Source organism: Melospiza georgiana, chromosome 2, assembly GCF_028018845.1.
Source record: "Melospiza georgiana isolate bMelGeo1 chromosome 2, bMelGeo1.pri, whole genome shotgun sequence".
NCBI classification, from domain to species: Eukaryota; Metazoa; Chordata; class Aves; order Passeriformes; family Passerellidae; genus Melospiza; species Melospiza georgiana.
In genome coordinates this window covers 103,724,250-103,746,440 of record NC_080431.1, presented here as the reverse complement: position 1 = coordinate 103,746,440, position 22,191 = coordinate 103,724,250, and the positions used below count along the sequence as shown (strand labels likewise).

Sequence of the window (22,191 nt, the reverse complement as noted above, 5' to 3'; positions counted from 1 at the left end):
ACTGAAATGCAACACCTGTCCCTGGGTACCTCTCTTTTATGCACTTTGGTCTTTGCATTCTGTGAGCCCTTTAATCTCACTCTGAAAAGCCAACTGGTTCAATCTGCTTCTCAGTCATCCATAGAAAACCATAGACCTCAGAAAGAAATTATTTCCCTCTCCTCCTCCATCAACTGATTTCCAAAGCTGAGCCAAAATAATCATATCATGAGCATACTTTAAGGTGCACAGCCACCTGAAATATGCAGGGTTTGCTTCACTTCCAAGCTACATTTGTCATTAACAGTGCTTAACTGCAAGAGTACAGCAAAATGACACTAAAGTATGATTTTCAATAACATTGTTGAAAAATAAGTTAAAACAGAAATTTAAGGAGAGTATGGTAAATCTTGAAATAAGAAAAAGCTGAATATGCAGTTTCAGCCTCAAGGCTTTTCTTCAGGTCTTGATCCTGTCTCAGCTTTGAAAGCAGATCCCTTCCTCCAGCTTTTCTGTGCTCTTTAATTCAAGGGCCCCAATGGACTATGGTAATCCATATGCCACTATTGCTTACATGCTATTTGCAAAGGTCAGGTCAGCTGAATTATGACCCCATCACACATATTTCCCTGTTACCTTTTCTCTGTTACCTTTATCACATAAAGGCATCCTTGGGGAAAAAATAAACAATGTGATGAGCATGAAGTGTATTCATGTTTTCAAGAACTAGTTTTAGATACTTTTGAGAGACATGAGTACAACAGTATTTTGATGTTTGATCCAATATCTTTAAATATCATCAGAAATAAATTAAGTAAATGTAAGTGATGCATGTTAGCAAAGCATCAGCTGCATATTCATTACTGAGCAGACAGAGAAACCCCTCTTTTTTTTTTTTTTTTTTTTTTTTTCCTTTTAGAAACCAGAATTCTGTAATGGAGAGGACTGGATCAAAAATTCCACATGACAATCTTCCTGTGTTTATAATTTTAGGAGGGTCCTGTATTCTGCATGTCCAAGTGTAGGATGAGCACTTGGTTCAGTATTTGGTTAGGAAGATGCTGGACATGCATACACAAATTGTCACTCCCCTGCTAAGGAAATACAACCTGATCACAGGACAAGAAAATGGACAATTAACAGAACCTTGCCTGAAACCAAGGGTTTTGTTCTCTGAGACCAGGATTTGTTGTCTTTAGTGCTTTTCCCAATGGCAGCAAGAGGGCTTGCACTGCACTATGGGAAGCTGCAGCAGTGGCAGGAGGGCTGGCATAGGTTGCAGCAGCAACTGCTGCAGGCACATGACCAGGAGGTGGGAGCTGTGCTGTGGATCTGGGATTGGGAGGTGGGAGCTGAGCTGTGGATCTGGGATTGGGAGGTGGGAGCTGTGCTGTGGATCTGGGATTGGGAGGTGGGAGCTGTGCTGATCTGGGATTGGGAGGTGGGAGCTGTGCTGTGGGATCTGGGATTGGGAGGTGGGAGCTGTGCTGTGGGATCTGGAGAAGCCAGAGGGGAAGACTGCTCTGCTCTCTCTCTGTGTCAGACAAAGCAGGAGTGTGATGGGAGCACCAAGGGGTGTGTGCTGGCAGCAGCATGGCTAATGCCATCCTGACTGGGGAAACATGCAAGCTCAAACCAGAGTGTTTTACAGTCCTCAAGGCAGGAACTGCACTCAGTGCTAGCAAGGGATGGGGAGAAGGAGAGCACAACAAGCTGCTGATGGAGCTGTGTGGGCAACAAGCCTCTAATCATTTCCACCATAAGCACTGTGCAGTAAGAGGTGCTCAACAGCACACTCTTAAGGGTAAGCTCAAGCGATGACCATCATGGCCTATGGAAGGCACCTCACCAGCTTTCAGTATGTAAGGGCTGTCAGCTCCCCTGTGGATTTTTCCTATCATACACTTCATCTAAAGGAGTAACACATTAAGCATATTGTGCCTAAGACTTAACACAGCCAATAGCACAGAAAAATATTGTGATACTCCATGATCTCCTGAAATGCAAAGAATTACCTTGATGCAGACATGCATGATTTTGTCAATTTGTGTTGTGCTGTAGTTTTGTCATGCTCTAAAAAACACAAACCCCCAAAAACTCACCCAAAATGCAAAATAAAAGCACACCACTAATGGTTTGAAACTTAACAACATAGCTGACATGGCATTCACTTCCTTTCAGCATTATTTTTTTAAGCCCATGGGTGCAACACACACTTCCATGCCACGGTTCCCTTAGCAGATGCCCTTAGCTTTGAAGCTCAAGAAGCAAAGAGCAACAGCAGGTATCAAGCCCATGTTTTCAGGCATGAAACTCATTTTAGTAGACCAATTTTGCTAGCCTTTCATTTACAGTTAGGTAAGTAAAGGGTAGTGGGTGCATGTAAGCTCCACTGCAAAGAGGTTTAATTCATTAGTCTGTAATTTGACACTGCATCACACCGGCCAGAAAGACACAGGAAGGAGGACATGGAACTGCAAACTGCAGATTCTCATTGACTTGGAAGCAGGATCAACTGCTGTGTCCAAGCCAACCAGTGCTAACCACTGCAATGGTATCATAAATAAACAAGTAACACACAGCAAAGAACTGAAGCTTTGTCCATACCTGAGATACAGAAGGTCGAGGGGGTAGTGCAGGTGGTGGTGGGGGCAGCCAGCCAGACCTCACAGCTGAACAGTGGGAAAAGAAGAAGATGATGATAAAAAACCCCATCCAAACCAAACTACTGAAATTTAATTCCAAATAAACCCAGAATTAATTCCCAGGATAAGCGGAAATACCTCCTAGTGAAAAGGCAGTATACAAGATTTAAAAACAAAGCCCAAACTTGATCTTTATTGAGCAAAAGCTTGTTTGAAATAACCTCATGAGTAGTGATGAGTAGTGGCTGTAAACCCCTAAATGTTATGATAAAAAGCAGAGAAAGAAGCCAGTCAGCCACCAAACCTGTAGGTAAAGCAATCCAATTCCAGTTAAAGAAACCCAGAAACAGGGTCCATTTGTTCTTTGGACTTTGCTCTTTGTCATTAAAAATATTGCCCTTCTTAAAAGTGACACTTTAGCACCCAATGTAGACACTAGCACTCACTCTGGATAAAACACACTCCCTGACAGAGTACAGCCTTAAAATGAAAACATCTGCCATGGAATTAATAGCACAAAAGCCTAAATTAACCAAAAAGAAATCAATTTCTTTGCTTTTATATTTAGCATTTGCATGCTAGCACTCCATCGAGGTATTTCAAAGGGAGGAAGGCAAATCCTAACAGTTTTATCAAGCCTCTATAAGACAACATAATGTCAGCTTTGAGTTTGAGCCAGCAAAAGGGAGGGTAATAATCATGTAGGTGCAATGCTGTAATTTTTAGTTTCCTTAAAATACCTAAAACCCATTTGGGACAAAACTAGAGGATAGATGACAGCTTCCCAAAGGCAACTGTGAGGGGGCAGAGAGAGGACTAGGCTGGCACAGAGACATCAACCAGCACTAACAGGGTTACCCTCCCCAAGCTCCTGTTGCACTGAATGCTCAGCACTTGCTCTGGCAAAGACACCAGACAATCCATCTTGCACTGGTGCATTTTGTGTAACAAAAAACCTCCAACAGTATTCAGCTTAGAAATGCTCTTTACCACAATAATGCTAAGCAATCAATTACATTTATACACTTTCTGTTTCCATACATATTTTAAAAAGACCACAAAGACCATTAAGAGCAGTCTTATAGCTTAGCCATTTACATATTTTATACACCAAATCTAAAAATGCCTACATGGCTGAAAATAATAAGAAAAAAGATACTAACCATTACAGATAATTGTGACATGAGAGTAAAACCATGTGTGAAAACATTGAGAACAACCATATTGATTATTTACAGCTCCAGAGACTTATAATACACTGGTGGGATTTTCCATTTTCTCCTTCATCATCTCCTGTATCTTATAAAATGAAGCCTAATATGGCACACAATACCAAAGAGTTAAAACAACTAAAACAGAACTGAAGTTATGCCAGGGAACCACTAACACACCTACAGGTGTAAGAGAGATTTGAAATAACAGTCATCAGGATCTTTCTCTTGCATTTGATTACTTCTGTTTATAAGACCATTGCAGTAACAGCATGATGTAGTAACTACATATTCCATCTCTCCCATGCAACTGATCTTTAGAAAGGAAGAAACATTCCTTTCCTTTAATCTGAACTTTAGGTTGTTACTTCATTTATCTGGGCACTGGCAGTGGCTTTGGCTTGTGACAATATTTGAAAACAACACCCAGCTCAGATACCACATGCTGGAAAAGAATCTCCTGAAGTCATTGGACATACTGTGAAACTCCACAAGTCTCTTGGGATTTGGCCCACAAAATTCCAAAGGGGAAAGGAATTTGTTCCATAAAATAGTCCAATGAAAAAAAACACACCACCACACAAAAAAAGCCACCGCAAAAAACCTCCTTCTTTAGCTTTCAAAATGCAACATATATGAATCTAGCATTAAAGAACTTAGATGCTTACAACATGTGCATTTGACCCAGTTTCCTCTTTTTAATCCTAAAAATTCTAGCTTAAGCTACTCATGAAATATTCATAGAATTCCTGCTGTTGCAGAAGATCTTTGGCCTGTTGTTAGAGGGAAATCATGCTTATGTGAGCACAATTACTAGCAAAAGTTAGCTGACTTTGGAGGACTCGTAACAACTTACAAAAAAAGCCCCAGGCTTCAGCCTTCTCTAGTGCTACTATCCTAAAAGAAGGCAGTGTGAACAGACACTCGTGGGTGTTCATGTGCTCTGGAGGAGACTTGTGCTCTCCAGCTATTCCAGAATAGGCTGGAACAGGGCTCCTCTCTCCTTCCTGGGACAGTGCCCAGCACAGACCAGCTCTTGCTGTCAGAGGTGGCAGCACCACTTACCTCAGAGCAAACACAAATACAGGGGAAGGTCTGTTTCCAAAACAAAAGCAAGTACCCTAGGGCTGAGCAGCAAATAGACAAAGAGACAAATGTGCTTCCAGGTGCACACCTCAGAGCTTGGAGAAGCTCGTGTCCCTGATCTTCTCACCCTGTGCAGAAGCCCAGGGAGCTGGATGGGCCTTGCACATTGAGCAACATGCTGGCACTCAAACCAGGCCGAGGCACAGAATCATGGAACAGTCTGGGCTGGAAGGGACTTTAGAGTCAATCAAACCCCCCTGTCATGGGCAGGGACATTTACCCCTATACCAGACTGCTGAAAGCCCCATCATAAAAGGCAAATCCTACAGACAGCACTGCGGAAAGCCCATGCAGGTACCAGTGAAACAGATTTAAGTATCCATGTCACATGTATTCTGACAGCATTTTCATGCAGTAGTCATTTCGACAGAGTTTTCAGTTCAAAAATCATTGCTCTCTACTCAGTATGTTTACATTTTTAGACGGACTATCTGCGTGGAAACCTTCAAAGACCATTCTTCTGCCCTATTCTGGAAACCACAAAGGTCTAACAGTACTAACATGACACCACACCAGATTAAAAAACAGGTTTTCCAATCTGAAGGTAGATTAATATTTTAAAACAAACAGCAGGCTGCAATTGTGTACCCTGAGAAATGGTCATGCCATCTTACCTGACCACTCTGCCTCCAGCCTCCCTAGCAGACAACAGTCAGCACTTAGTCATTATTTGTGGCACTGAAAAATGACAATCCTAACAACCACTCAGGTAAGTCCTTTACTTATTTGATGTAGAAGAGAATATGAAGGAACAACAGAAGTTGAGACAGCCCACACAAACCTATGGAAAGAGGTCTTTAATTCACCAGATAGAGCAGTTTAATTCACCAGATAGAGTAGGTGAATCCCAAACTAGGATGAACAAGTCTGGGCCCATGGGATCCTTTAGAGCAATGTAAGAGCAAAATGCTGTACTTCTCTTACCCAACGACAGTCACTTAAGCTCTTGGTTTTCAGTATTGAAGAAAAAACTGCCATAATACATTGAGCTTCTGGATGCCTGCTATTTTTGAAAATTCATATTAGAATAGCAGCATATAAAACTACATTTCCTGAAATATTTCCATGTCAGATATTTATTATTAATTCCCTACATGTGGATGACATCTTAGTTTTAAATGTCTATCACCTTAGCTTGAGTATCACCTTAGACAAGTACACCCTCATTCCCATCTGAATTGGACACATATGTAAGCAGTCTCCTGAAAGAAGGGAAGGGTGCTTTTCCAGGGCCATTTTTTACCTTGCAGAACAAACTGAACAAAGATCCCGCCTAGGATCAAGACTGATCTCATCTCAAGTCAAAAGAGAGTCTGGCTGATGTATTTGGCATTTTTCAAGTGGATGTTACAGCACTGCTGGATCAAAGGAGAGCCTGGCTGCATGGTAGATTTCCATCAGTTTATGCTGCTTCGGAGTCCTGAGCTCCCAGAGCAGGTTTAATGAAACACCAGCCAATTAATTTAATCAGCAAGCAAAGGAAGTAAGATACTGCAATCAACTCAAAAAGATAAGCTAACAGAATGAATTATTCTTCTACTACTATTCTATTCCCAACTACCTAAGGCTTTGGCTCCTCAGGAAAGCCAGCAATTTCAGCCTTCCACTGTTCTGGAGAAGGTTTCTGAGATATTTTTCCTGCTTCGGTTGCCAAAGGCAGAGCACAGAGAAGTTCTGTGTCTAAGTTGGTTTCTGTTTACCTCCTTCTTCCTGAACTTCTATTCTTGTTCAGTGAAATTAGTACTTGGTTATCCCCTAATACTAACACCATTCTTTGCACAAATTCATTTATTTACAATCCTGACAGCAGCATTAGCAAGTGATTGTGAAATAACCATTTCTCAAGAGATCTGATTTATTAATTCTCACTGGTATGTGTAAAAAAAAAAAAAACGTACCAAAAAACCCCAAACCAAAAAAACTGCAAAGCTGTAGCCAGGAATATAAATCTAATAAAGGATTATAGTAAGGTGGTTGTGAAATACCACTGATCCCAGGATCTGTTTCAATAATTCTTGCTAATGTCTTCTTGGAAGGTAATATCATTGTGGAAAAAAAAAAACAACCCTGTTTTAGACTCCTGACACTAACTTTGTTACCAGGTTTGTAGAAATGCTGTAGAAAGCATTGTCAGTGGCAGAATGACCTCTCTTCTCACAGTTAGTTTGGGGAACCTGCTCAGCAGGCAGTTTATTGTGTCACAGCAAATGATGCACACCTGATGTTAGAGACACACACTCTTGTGACAAGTCTGTTTCATGTGCTAACCATACAGAATGTTATTTGTACCTTAAGTGAGTGGAAAATGATCCATGTACTTTCCAAGTAATTAGGAAGAGATACATCCAGGCCGTAAGTAATTAATGTTTTTGCACTATGAACTCACACGTGTGACCATTTAGGACATCGTGTGCTAGCATATCTGATGGGTCACTTCCAAATCAAACAAGCAAAATATCACTAGAGGATTTTTTTTATGATGTCTGTTTTTAATGTCCCTTCCATGAATTTCAGCATGTGTTAAGAAATTCTGTATGACAGATTCTTTTTAAACATCTATTTTCTGGTTTACGTCATATATCCACATCTGCATTTTTACCTCCCTGTCCCTCGTTTTCCTTAAACCATTTAATTTTCTAGTTACTGTTTTCTCTACCCTTTCCTTTTCTGTGTGTTTCTATCTGGGGACTGTTTCTCCCTCCTGCCTTTGCCCTTAATCAAAACTATCCAAGATTTTGTTCTCACGTCACGTTTAGCTTCATTCTCCACCCACAGGGAGGCACAGTCCCTCCACCTTCCTCCTACAGATCCAGGTCGCCAGAGCTTCTCCCCTCTGGAGACCTGGGGGGCAGAGCTGGAGGTTCCAGCACTGGCCATCTGTGGCCACTTCCAACGTGGACACTCGGGACAGGCACACGGGAGCCAGGAGGAGCAGGGGGCTGCCAGGGATCACCCCTCGGGTCCCTCCTGGGGCTCACACACTTCCTGGGGACACCTCCAGGGTCCTCCCCACAAGGGAGGCACCCTGACCCTGTTCCACATGGGACGCAGCAGATCCCATCTTGTTGAACCTATAAAGCTGTTCCATGATGGATGAGCATTTTTTCACAGAACAAAGTAAACCCCGTGGGATCATGAAAAAGGTCAGTGGGGCTGGTAGGGCTAGTCAAGAATATTTCAACCTTCACAATGTTCTGTAGAAGAGTCTTTGGATTAAAATTTAATTTTTAACAACCTGCAACAGGATGAAAATAGACTGCAAATCATTCCTCAATCCCTGAAAGAGCTAAGCTTAGATAAATGGGAAAATATAATTTTTTAAAAGTTCAATTCATTCACATAAATTGTAAAAACAGCAGCTACACTTGAAAGGCTGGTAAGAACCACCCCAGTACAGTGCTGTCCAGACTCAGCCCTTAGAGATATACATAAAAATATAAAAATGCAAAAATATGTTACCCCATCAGAATGCTGTCATGCAATAACTATTCATCCATTTATACCCTCACTATTTTCTCCATCTTATTTAACCTTACTTATGTTCTTGTCCAATTGGGCAAAGAAGTTACACAGTTGTAAACATATAAGTCCTTCATTAAAAAATTCTAAAAGGCTGACAGGCACAAAACTCTTCCATTCAAATCAGAAGGAAGATATTAATATTTTATTCAGAATAAGCTCAGTTCAGTAATCAAATATATTCTGAAAGGGAACAGGACTAGAAAAAACCAACAGCTCCAGTACCAGATCAGGGGCTGAGTCCCAAAAAAAATTATTTTCTAATTCAAGAAAGTATTTTTGCAGCACTTATTTTTAAAATGTATTTCATAGAGATAAATACAAATAGCAGCTCAATTTTGTGTTCTCTGTGCTCTATGTAGAAGACATTTTTAATTTAAATTTGTCACAACTCTTACAAGCAGTCACTCACGTGACTCTACAACTTCTCACTCGATTAAGCTTGCAATATTAGAGTCCTTGTGCACTATGCAAACAATAATTTGTGAAATGTCATATTTGGTGAGGGCATTTGCCATTATCTTTTCTCTAAAATAAAAGTCCTTCAAAAGTAAATTTTCATCTTCCTAATTTAATGTTTAATGGTCTGACTAATAAGCACAACACAGTAACATGCAAGACAGTACAGTATTACAGCACAAACAAAATCCCAAGAAAATAGCTGGTTTTTACTAAATCAAGGCTAATGTAAGAGCAACGAGAGGAGGGAGTCCTGAAAAATAATTACTTAATTAAATTTAGCCTTAAAAAAGAACATTACTTTTCTAAGTTCCCCGTTGTCACTTTGGCTTTCAAATAAAATTTTTAACAAATCTGTAATTTTGGTAATAAAAAAACTTAACTGCACCACCTGTTAATAGCTTGTCTTTAGCAACTACATCTTTCAGATAGCTAACCTCACTGGGCACAGACATTTCCTAGCAAATACAATTAAGGATAAAAGAATTCAGAAGATAATACAGTAATCATGCTTATCTAGGTTAATTTTGGTAGGTTTTTTTGTATTCAGTTTCACATACACAAAAGGGAAAGTCACTTGCATTTGGCTCACTAAGCTAAAAAGACAATCTAGCTGAAAAGATATTCCTGAAAACAACTGGGGCAACAGTATCATGGTAACTGTTTGGGCTTGTTTGTATCAAAACATCTATGACACCACAGCAACAATAATTTTAATTCTCAAAATCTTCTTTCCAACACAGTTATGAACAGTTTCATTTTACATGTAGACTTAAAACCATTCAGAAATACAAAGAATTCAACTAAGGCAAATATAAAAAAGCTAAGATATCTCAATATACATTTAACTATTCACAAATCTCACACCTGGCAAACAAAACCCACCAAGTCTGTAAGCTCAAGGAAAGAATAGGCTAATTGAATGAAAGTCTGATGAAGTAAAGAAGTAATGAAAAGTCTTCTTCAAAGGTATGAAAAAGAGGGTAAAATGTGATGCTGAACAGTCTTCCTTTAGCACTAATGAAAATGAGAGGGTGCAGGAAGGCAACTGTACTGAGAGAATCTGAAAGTACCACTTCAAACTGCTTGGGAAACAGCCATGTGAAGGAATACAGGAGTGATGTGGGGACACTTATGTCACTGATGGGAATGCTGATGCACACCAATAAATTCTATTCCCTTGTTCCTTTCCTGTGAGCGCCAAATTAGAACAAACAGGATGTTTTATTGTCTGGCAGCCATCACTAGCCCAGCAATGCTAAGTACAGTTTACAGACCTGACTGCAGGAAAACATCATTTGTGACAGAAAGTACTGTCCTTGCAATAAAATGCTTGCTGATAAAGTGTGGAACTTAAGACCTCACATTTTAAAAGGGGAAAAAAACCCCAAAATACTAGCCCCTTGTTGCTGGCTAGAGCCAGCACCCCAGAAACAGAGAATCCAAGCTACAGTGAGTGTTTCCTTAGAAGCCTATGTAAAACATGGTGCTGGCATTCCACGTGTTCTTCACCACAGGGACAGCCACAGCAGGAGGTGAGTTTCCAAAGCAAATGAGTGCTGAAAACCTCCAGTCAAAAATTCATTTGTAAATAGTTATATGGCTGTTTTGTTCAATCTGCTTCCAGATAACACAAAACTACACTGTTTATGACAAGCTTGTTGTTTCATCAAAGCAAATTCTCTTTTCCTAACAAGTATCCTTTGTTCACCAGAACTGTTAATTAAAAGTAGTTATGCGACTCAGAAATGAAACTAAATGGGAAATAAAATGTATTTCAGAGGGAACTGTATGAATCTAACAAGACTCAGACTGTTGTCACTGCCCAGAAGTAAATTCTTTATTGGCTGTCATGGGTAGCAAACAGAACTGAACAAAACATCAGAAGAACATGGATGCATTTTCAGGTTTTAACACTCAAACTGAGACTTGCCCCAGCCCTGGAGTCCCCCCAAGGCAGACTCCAGCTTACTGCTGCTGTTGAGGCTAGAAGGTGGCTGGGGCTCTGCTGCAGGATCTCTGAGCTGCCCCAGTTTTGGCCCCCTCAATACCCAGGTCTTACTCTGGGAGCTCTTGGCTTGTATCTGACTGGAGACTGGGTTAGGGGAGAAATGAAGAAGTAAACTAGGTCATGTATGCATTTAAAATGACATTTTTGTTTCTACTTAAAACCTGCTGTTGTCCTTCCAGGAATGCATGAACTAGCCAAGTATTTTCTTAACATGAACACAGGCCAAATGCCAGAGATTACACATTCCACTAAAGAAATACATTGAGAATGTAGCAGCACAGGATTTTTCTCAGATGCTAACATAAAGACTACATGAATAAAAACATGTAGAAGAAAACAAGAGAGATTTCTGTCTCTTAACAGAAATTCATTTGGATATTTCAGACAGGTGTGCTTTTCAATAAGTTCTCATGCTTTTTTATGTCTGTCCTGGGTAACACTCGTTGCAGCAATCCAGAGAAGTGCAGCTATGAAGTATGAATGGAGGTCTTTTCTCCCAGTCCAGTTACCCCATAATGCAACAATTTTAAAGCATATTTTTATGACTAATCCATTGCTGGACATGCCAGCCATCACAGATAAATATTCTGTGTGTATACTGGCCAGGAGAAAGGCATAAGATGATTATAAGCATTATATAGCAGGAGTAAATGAAGAACAAAAAACAAACAAAAAAATCCAGTGCCCACAACAGGGATTCACCACAGTCTTTAACTGAATTTACTTGAAATATTTTTCTTTTTCTGACCTTTAAAACGGAAATAAACAAAACAAATTCTTCAAACACAGATGGTTTTACAATTAAAGAAATGATACCTATAGATCAACATGACCTATGTGGAACTGAAAACAAAACTCAGTACTAATGAGCATTCCTTTGTGGGTCTGGAAGCAGATTATCCACCAATCTCCCTAACTACAATTATTTCTGAACTAGAATTAGTAGGACAAAAACTAATGCACTAAAACAGGATTATTCTAGTCATGCTGGATATACACAGCAGCACAGAATATCCTAAGCTGGAAAAGACCCACCAGGACAATCAAATCCAACTCCTGTCCCTGCACAGGACACTCCAACAGTCACACCATGTGCCTGAGAGCATTGTCCCCAATGCTTCTCAAACTCAGGCTTGGAGCTGTGACCTCTTCCCTGGGGAGCTGTTCCAGTGCCCAGCCATGCTCTGAATGAAGAACCTTTTCCTGATATCCAACCTCACCCTCTCCTGACACAGCTTCAGGCCATTCCCTCGGGTGCTGTCACTGTCACCACGGAGAGAAGATCAGCGCCTGCCCCTCCACTTCCCCTCACAAGGAAGTTGCAGAGTGCAGTGAGGCCTCCCCTCAGTCTCCTCTTCTCCAGGCTGGACAGACCAAGACACCCCAGCTGCTCCCCATACGGCTTCACCTCCAGACCCTTCATCATCCTTGCAGCCCTCCTCTGAACACTCTCTAATGGCTTAATGTCTTTTTTATATTGTGGTACTCAAAACTGCACACAGTTAACGTCCCCAAAAGAAACCGCTTTGTGACTTTCAAAATTAACTATTTAATTAACATCAAAAACAAGATGTTTATTTTCATTCACAGAACGACTTCTTCTTCAAGAATTTAAATCCTTCTTTCATTTGTGTTCCAAGTGAAATTTAAACCCAAGTTTATTTCCTTCCAGTTAGATTTGTTATCTGGATTCCAAGAAGATTTGCTGCAGTAGAAAATGTGAACTTGGCTCTGTTTGTGGTTTTATTTTGATGTATAACAAAATCAAAATTAGAGGCACCAGATTCCTCAACAGGAACAAAGAAAATAAAGAATTACTGCTCTGTGTAAGGCAAAAAAAAAAAGTTTACTCCTACTGAGTTTCAGGGATCAGCACACATAGCAGGACTCTTGAATTCCCTCTAGTGTTTACACAAAAAGTCCCATATAGCAAGAGGTAAAACTCTTTTCTACTCCAAGAACCACATTAGAGAGCCCAGTTAAACATTCCTTGACACACTCAAACCTTGCCTTTCTTCTGAAGCATAAGCATGACCCTTGAGTCAGATGATTGGTGTGCAGCACACAAACCTCTGATGTGCTTCAAGGACACTGCTGAAGCACAGCCACGCTGGGTGACTGCTGCCCTGAACAAACAGCTCCTCTTCCCACTTCAAGGCAAGAGGAACACTCACAGGGTAATGTGCTGAAAAGTCATTTTCTTTCAGCTCACCCCAGCTACTAGTCTACATTTTCTTTCTCTCCCCTCAACATGCACTCATGTCAAAAGAAATTACCCTTTTTTTTTAAACTCAGAGTGGCTTCTGATTGTTCTCACGCATATGTCAGACTTTAACATCAAAAATGTTTGCTTTCTTTCTCCCAGTTTAAACATTAAGGGTTTTCTTCCTGCTTCTGAACTACAAAAAAATAAATAGTAATAAAAATCAATTATACTCTAGTTACTGATGAGAGTTGTCTAAACAGCCAGACTAGTTATAAACAGTCAGTGATGACAGACTACCATATGTTAAGCTTCCCATTACTGTGCCAGAAATCATTATAATCACCTTAATTATAGAAACAGTGATTTTTCCCCTCAGTGGCGATGTAACACAAGCAAGTGCACAAGCAGAACTCCTGTTCTGCAGTGCATTACTGTCTGCAGCAAGGCCAGCATATGCACATAGTGCCAAGCATTTCTGCAAACACATCAAGTTGCCAAGCATGCAGCTAACCTGAATGGTCTCAGAAGGAGCAAAGAAAGCCAACTTTACCTTGTGTGTTTTGCTGAAATATTTTGTTCAGATCCAAAGAGGAAGCTCTGGAATGTGATTTTTGTGGCCTTGGAGGTGGAGTAGGGGGCTCTTCTCCCTTTTTCACGGCATCTTCTATTGACGTGCTAGAATAAGACCTAAGGAAAAACATGGGGAAAAGGAGAAAATATTTTATTTCAAAAATTAATTTTAAACAACTGTAGTGAATAGTACCTAAAATTACACTGACCAGAAGTCAGGTTCATGGTGGAAATTCCTTGCCCTAATGACTAAGAGCTCCCTCTTATAACAACACAGATTTATTTGGCAACAGAGGGATGTAAGCGTGCGGAGAAAGGAATGAGTCATGCTTACAGGGCTAGTATTTTTTAAGGCTTTTTGTAACACAGCTTGAGGCCTTCTTATGTAACTTTGCCAGCAGGATAATTGTAGCAACTATTCTGAATAAACCAAAGTAAAATTCCCCACATACACCCCTTGGAGTTTCTGTTGCTTTCCCCAACTGCTAGGGTAGTGTTTATACAGGTATAGATTCAACCTATCTCTTGCAGGTTTGCATTTTGTAATTTGTGACATTCTCACTAGCAGAATAAATTTTTAACTATTGGAATAAATTTTTGATAGGAAACAGTCACCAAATTGCACAAAATTCAGAAAAATGAATGGCTCCAAAGTGACTACAACTGGTCAAATACATGGTCAGTACCTCTTTCCAGGCCCTCCCACAGCACATTAATCCAAATGTGGTGTGATGGATGTGCTGAGAATTTTGATTTTGCCAAATACTGTTCAATTTTTTCAGCTGTTGTAGTTATGAGTTTAGAAAAACCAAGACCAAGCAAGACCAAGACTGTTCAAAACGAGCACTGGCAACATGAGATGTTAGACTTACTGTCATACTGCATGTCAGGGCAAGACCAAAAGCACATCTGGGTGAAACAGAAATAACTCCCACTAATGACAAAAGGATATTCTGTTTTTGGCCAAACAGGTTCCTAATATCCAGTGCCAGCTGTCCAATTAAGAGCATATTGAGCAACATCCTATTACCCTCACTCTCCAGGTCCAAGTTTGTCCATTTATGAGCCACTTTACACAACTACTCATAAAAAGCTAATGGAGATTCTAGGTCTCCCTGCTCTACCTCATACAACTTTGCAAGACTCCTAGGTTTTTCCACTCCATTATGAATTCCATATAAAATCAACACTTTTACTCCTTTTAATCCAACATCTTCATTCAAATCGCATTCAAGATCTTCTTTAGGGAGAGGTTTATCAGGATTTGACATTCCTGCTCCCCCAGTTTTCTGATCTAGCTCCACAACTTTTCTCCTACTCAGTCCTTCTTTTGCTTTTTCTAGAACTATTCTTTTTTTTCTTCATAAATAAACAAATTTCTAACCAAAATTATGTATCTCCCCAGCTGGGGTCATGTGTCATCATCACAGATTTAATAATACTATGCATATCATTTGGATTGTTACAATGAGATGCAACATCCTGTTTCCAAGTCAATAATTCACAGTTAGTAAACAGTACATGCACATAGATGGCTTTCCCAGCAGTCCCACAATTCTTCTTAAAGGAGCCTGAATCACTGATTTACTCCACCTTCTTGTTCTGGTTCTGCTAGAGACAAGACTTCCTGATTTACTTCTTTCTCCAATAGGACTGTCAGAGTCATCCTCACCCTCTGAATCAGAACTTTTAGGACCCACCAAAGGAGCCGTCAACAATTCTACTTGTTCATTATCACCACCAAGTTTACCAAATTTACTTTCCACACCACAATTTATTTAACTGTTTTTATTTGTTTTCTCAGTTACTGAATATATTCCAATCTGGTTTTGAAGTCCATTAATACACACTTTTTCCTAACATCCCAATCATTCTTTAAAGAAAAAAATAAATCTCTCTATGGTATTTCATCCCAACAAGCACAGCAGGTCTGAGTTCAAGGATGTGCTCTAGCACCTTTAGTCTCAACTTCTGCATTGAAGTAGTGGCATACAGTCAGATGTGAGACAGCCACATGTGACAGAGCAGTCACATTCAAGTGACTTTTTCTGAGCTTGTTTAAGCATTCAGTGTTCTATGTTTTGTGCACATTTTTTGCATATTTTCAATTTATTAACACAGCAAGAAAATTTAAAACTCTGCAGAAACTAAAAAGCTTTGGCTAGCAGCAGAAAAACAGCACACAAGGCAGTTCAGCCTTCCTGAATATAGGTCCTAAGAACAGAGGATTTCAATCCTCAATCACCATGCTTATAGCTGATCCTCTCTTACTAGCAGGCTTTGACAAGACTGTAGGCAGACAGCTTGTGATTATACTTCATTATCCAAGCAAAAAAATCCCAAGCAGAGCCCTCTAACTAGCACCAAAAATTAAAAGTTGGATGTGAATTAACAATATGGCTACACACCAGTAGGTGACAACCGACCCAAGATGTAATCCATTTATACACAGTGTTTTCTGGCACAGGTTTCCCTTTTCTTTCAAACACCCAAATTCAGCAGGTGTCACTTCTAGCACACAACAGTCCTGAAGTCCTTGCATCACACACCAACCAACTGGAGCCAAGCACATGGATGCCAACCAAAGAATTCACTCACCCACAGCCGAGAGCTGAGCTACCACTGCTGTTTCTGCAGTGCCTCCCTCCATGTGAACGTGCAGCGCCTTCCTCCATCTGAAATCACCGGGCAGGTTGCAAGAGCACGGAACTGCTGAGGATGTTCCCTGCAATGGGGTGGTCCCAGCTCTCCTGCCACGACACCCCTGGGGCTGGCCTGGAGGCAGTCACCCCCCTGACAAGGCAGCAGGGCTGGGCAGATAGGCAAAACTTCCAGCACCTTATGACCAGGGATCATGGGGCCCTAGGGCAGTATTCATGTAGGGTCTATAGCTTACAGATTCCTTCTGGTAAATCTGTCTGATCTGAGCTGTACTTCCAGCACAACACGAATTTAGAAAAAAAAAAATCCAACACCAGTTCTGATGCCTGGTATCTAACACCAGAGGAACATATGTCTTTTCCTGAAACAGGAGTGAAAGCAGTACCTGGATCGTGGTCTGGCTCTGTGTGCATTAGGTTCTTGAGCAGCTGGAATAGAAAAGAGAAAAGAACTGCTAAAACATCATACTTTAAATAAATTTCTTTAGCTTCAGAATCAGTGTCCATTAAACATGTGAGAGTATACTCACATTGCAAATGTGGATGTGAGCGTATACTCATCTCACATGAGCAATGGGGATTGATTCTCACTTCTTCTTCCCCTTTGTTTTTGTAGTGTGTGAATATACTAAGAATCCAAAAGCCAACATGTAGTGAGAGCTTCACCTTTTCAATCTGGTTACCAGAATACAGGAAGAGGAATAGGTCTGGTAGCTCTGACCTGTAGTCATGGATGTAGCTGTGAGGTAGCTGTAGCAAGGATGTAGCAAGGTAAGGAACAACATAAACTTGTAATAGAAAACATCTTGTTCTTAGTCCAAAACTCTTAATCTATTACTTCGTCTGCTTCCAAAAGCACAAAGGTTTATGTCCTTCCTAAATACTTCAATTAATTAGTATAAATGTACATCACCCAGTTACAAAATACTAACATGTCATGCTGAGACTGTTTTGACCTTGGGAACAAAAGGTATATGAATGAAAGAAAGCTTTTAAGTCTAAATGTTGATCAAACATATTTCCATTAATGTAAAAATGGGTTTCTGTTATTTGGATGAAATCCAAATATCCTACCACATGCAGGTTTTATGTGATAGGAAAACAACAGTGCTGAATTATCATCTCTAGGTAATTCCTTGAGGCTGTTCCTTGCTTTACATTGTCTTTTCTGTTACTCTCCTTACTACAATCAGATAATTTTGAGAAAACATATCTGCACGATTGCTTTCAAATTCATCCCACTGAGATATCCTTAAGGTATTACAGCAGCATCTATTATCCCAGTGCACATACAAAGTGAATCCTTGTATATTTCTCAGTCTACTAATCAAGGTACAACACTCAAGAGAAAATAAAAAAAATAATTGTCAGAATTTCCAGCTCCCTTCAGATTTATGCCTACTTTCAAGTCAGACATTTATCACCAGCTACTACAGAGCATTTATCATCAGCTATTACAGAGCACTACCTGAGAATACAATGGATCCTCCAAACCACGGAGCAGGAGGTGCCTGTGGCAGCAGCTGGCAAATACTGAGCTTTTAATGGCTTGCACTGTACTGCTGCACAGACCATCCATAGGAGGCTTTAGGCTCACAGAAGACAAGCATATGGCACATGTACAGCCACACAACAGCCCTTCACAACAGAAACTGCTTTTAGGATCATGCAGAGCTAGTTGGTGTTTTGGACAGAATAAACCCACTGCAGCTGGCAGTGACCACTTAAAAACCAAGTTCCAGTAGATTGTCATCACCAAACTAGTTCACAGTCATTCCAGATTTCTCTGCAACAAACTCTTCCTAGCAACTAAAGAAGGGAGAGGGAATTAATATTAAAATATGCAGCAGTGATAATCCTCCTCCCTCTTCTCTGTGTCAACCTCCCAGAGAATACAACTTCAGACACTGCTTCCCTTCAGCCATATGACCCAATTTTCCAATGCTGAAATTGCTGATTATTAAATTACATGCACAATTATTAAATATGCCACTTAGAAATAGGAAGTATAAATCCTTTCCAAGCTAAACCATGTTTAAGACTCTTCAAATTTTCCTTTTCTTCTGGAGACTGTAATTCTATTCTAGAAAGCCTTCCAAATAAAAAACCCGTAGGTAAAACTGACATTCAAACTCTCCAAGGACAACCTGTTGAGGTAAACAGGAAAGCACATAAGGAAGAGAGAATTCCAAAATGACTACTAATAAAAAATGATGGCAATAGAATGCCATTGCCAAGGATTTTCTTTTTAAGCTTTTGAAAAAGTAGGAAATTCAAGGCTACAATTACAGAATACCCAGACTTAGCTTTGCTTTCAAAAGAAGTAGCATAATACGAAAAATACTATGAAGCAGGTACTTCATTATTAGGACATACAAATAATTGTGGCAGGTTTTCCAAGAAACATGCAGCTATTTTGGTACATCCAGTGTGTGCACACTCTTGTCTGAGGTACAGGTTTATACACATACATGACAAAATCATTCAAGATGATACAGAACTATTTCCAGTTAATCAAACTATTTCCAGTTCACGAGTATTCCATATTTTTACTGCTATGGTTACAAAAGCCTAACTTTCATGAAATGGATGAGTTAAACCTGTTGAGTAAATGATTTACATTGATTATTCAAAAGTTTGCACAATTCCTGGAGTAGTAGAGCCTGATGGAATGAGCAGCTTGGTCTGCAGTAATTACAGAGGGTGTGAAGTTCCTTGTTTGGGCGTTGAGCAGCTCCTGCAGCGCTCTTGGAAAACAACTTTATTTTAACACTTTGAAGGATGCTGATTTGGTAACTTTTAACTGTAGCCTAACATCTTACACTCAACAGCTCCCTCCTTGTTTTACAAGCTTAAGATCAGGTGGAAAAATTGTGTTGAAAAAGGTGAAAAGCTAAAGAAAAAAACAAAGCATTCCCCACTAGTCAACATCAACGACTCATCTCTTATTGGTCATCTAGGGAGAAATGTATTATTTAAACGCTTGGAAATTTGGCCCTCAATCCTTTAAAAGGCTAAGGTCAACAATGATCCTGCACTTAGGAATCTAAATAAACTGTCCAGATATTCAGAATGCTGAGCATATGGAATTCTTACTGATTTCAAATTTCCAGACCTTCTGATGGAGAAGAAAACTTTCACAGACTATCATCTTTCCTGAGTTTACATAAACAGCCTAAATGAATAACCAAAGAAGCATGTAGAATTTCTCCCGCTTCATCCCAAATGAGTTTTCATGCTGGAGGTTAATGATTACAATGACCTTTCAGAATGGTGACTGATTCTGAAACAAGCACTCAATTACTGTGCTGCATCTAACTCGACTGGACAGATAAACATTTTTACTTTTCACACCAGTTGTAGCATGCAACCTGAGAATGTGCTGGCTCAAATCCTCAATGAGCAGCACAGCAAGAGTGGAACCCTGCAGGGACAGGAGCCACGATGATGGAGTGAAATTCTGCCACTGTGTCCCTTGGTACACAAACACAGCAACACTGTTGGAGAGCACAGCAGCATGGGGAAGACTCCCTGACCAGGAGATGAAAGACCCAGGGGAAGGAGATGTGCAGGTGACAGTAAGTTTTTTTCCTACATGTACTCAAGACAGAATTGCTGAACTGAAAGTAAAACTCCCCTGTGCTCCTGGGCAAAACCAGGGGAAGGAGAACAGAATGGAAAGTCATGCAACCACCTTCTCCTTTCCCTGAGAGGGATGTGCAAGAGTGTGTGTGAGTGTAAAGGAGAAGCAGCAATCTTTTGAGAATAGAAGCTGAAGATAGCAAATCTGGCAGCTTCCAAGTGTTTGGGAAGAAGCCAGGAAAAAAAGATTTGGGAAATGAGGCATGCAGCTGTTGAGCAGCCATGAATAAATCGAGCTATAAGACAAAACTGCTGTGACAGACATGTGGGGTCTATTTTCTTAATCAAGGATATCTTCATGAGAAAAAACATTCATGCAAAAGGAAGAGAAAGCAAGATTTTAGCTTGACTGGGACCAGGGAGGGCTTGCAAACATTCTTACCACTGTAGAAAGAGATTAACAAAGAGAAAGGCAAGGGAGGTCTGATGAACTGAACTGAATGCAGGGGAAGTTTCTGGATCAAATAAGTAATTTTGACATATGCTGTTCCAAAACCAACATTTTCCAGAATGACAGGAACAAGGAGTGTACTTTGGAGCTAGAGAGAGAAAAATCAGGAGTGGTTTCAACAAAGAAACAAGCCCTGAATCAAAAGCTTGTGGCAGTGTCTTAAGTGCCTCAAGGTCTGTGTTTCCAAAGGCTCTCTGTCCTGTAACTCCTTGACACAAAATAGGAAAGCTGAGCTTTCACAAAGAAACAGGCAATTTCAGAATAGTTATCAAAACATTACATAGTTATTCTACACTTAAATGTATTTTTACCAAGAGGTACAATATTCATGCTATTGCATCTTGTTTGTAGCACAGAAGAACTTCAGAATCTTTAAAACAGCTGAAAACATTTTCCACACAGAAAGAACCCATACACTAACAATGAGGGAAAGAAAACAAGAAAACCTTTTGACAACCTGAAAAGGTAATTAATATTTATCTTACAAATAGTAGTCATTATGAGATAAAAGCTAGTACCAGTAGGAAAGTAGTACAAGAGCAAAGAATTCTTTCAAAAATTAATCAAGTTACACTAATTTAGGCTTCATGTGATATAGAAATACTGGATCAAAATTCTCATGCAAGTAACACATGACAATTTTTTCCTTACCTGCTTTCACAGTCAAGTGCTGAAATTCCTTTGGTATAGTTTTGAGAGTAGTGCTTACTTTAACAGCTTAAGAAAAAAAAAAAAGATAATTACTTTAAGTATGTGTGGGTAAAACCTAGAAGTATCAGGTCTGAGAAAGAACACCTGAACTGGTATTAGACATCTTATAATGCCAAAAATACTTGAAAAGTAGCCAAATAGCCTCAGAAAACTGAAGTACTCAAACAATTAACGATTTCCAAGAGCACAAAAGTCAAAACCAGAAAGAAAGACCTATGCTCAAGTTCCCAAATAATCTCAAATTTTGAGAATTTGTGGAGTTGAGTGCTTATTCCCCTTCCACATTCCCCTTCACATCCTTTCTAATGGAGTTTTTAATGCACCACAGTGTGTTTTGATGAACTGTGACATTCAGTGTTAAATGACCACTTGGAATGAAATCTCTCCTGCTCTAGGATGAGTCTGCTTTAGCAAGGAAGTTGAACCAGATGTCCCTTCCAACCTGACTTGCTCTATGATCTGCCTTTATCTACCAAAACATGTGGGAAAAGTTTTGGGTCTTGTAACCCAGTTGGGTTTACATTATCTTCCAAATTCAACTACATTATAACCAAAGTGCAGTCAATTTACGTGGATACTTTTGAAAATGCAGGAAAATTTGCTTCTACTGCCCTGAACAGCTGGTTTTTCACTTCTGGGGGAACCTCTCAGTTAGGAGAGTGATCTGTTCTCATGTTTGTCAGAATAGTAATAAAAGGTAGAACAAAAGTATTTGTTCTTTGGCTGAAAAGGTAGCAATCTGTGTCATAAATACAGCATATCTTCAGCCCTGAAGGAGGACTGCATGTCTCAAAACAGGTTCCCATGTGATTTAACATGTCAGCTACAAAAATCAAAGCACAACTTCATCATCTGAACAGGGAAAAAATATTCCCTTAGTAAGAAGTAAATCTTCCCTAGACAATTCACAGCAATAACCTTCAAGGTTCATGTCCTTCTCTGGTTCATTATACATTTTGCAACAAAACAAACCTTGTCAAC

At 39.9% G+C, this 22,191-nt stretch overlaps 1 protein-coding gene across 1 annotated transcript in view; it reads right to left on the bottom strand.

Moving 5' to 3' along the window:
• The window catches only part of REPS2 (RALBP1 associated Eps domain containing 2), a 90,932-nt gene that overhangs the window by 15,055 nt on the left and 53,686 nt on the right, over positions 1-22,191 (bottom strand). Inside the window, exons 11-14 of the mRNA XM_058045729.1 lie at positions 21,151-21,216; positions 16,793-16,835; positions 13,727-13,863; positions 2,587-2,651 (exon numbers count right to left, since the gene is read on the bottom strand). Coding sequence (XP_057901712.1) covers positions 2,587-2,651; positions 13,727-13,863; positions 16,793-16,835; positions 21,151-21,216 — 311 coding nt within the window. The remainder of the gene's footprint in view (positions 1-2,586; positions 2,652-13,726; positions 13,864-16,792; positions 16,836-21,150; positions 21,217-22,191) is intronic.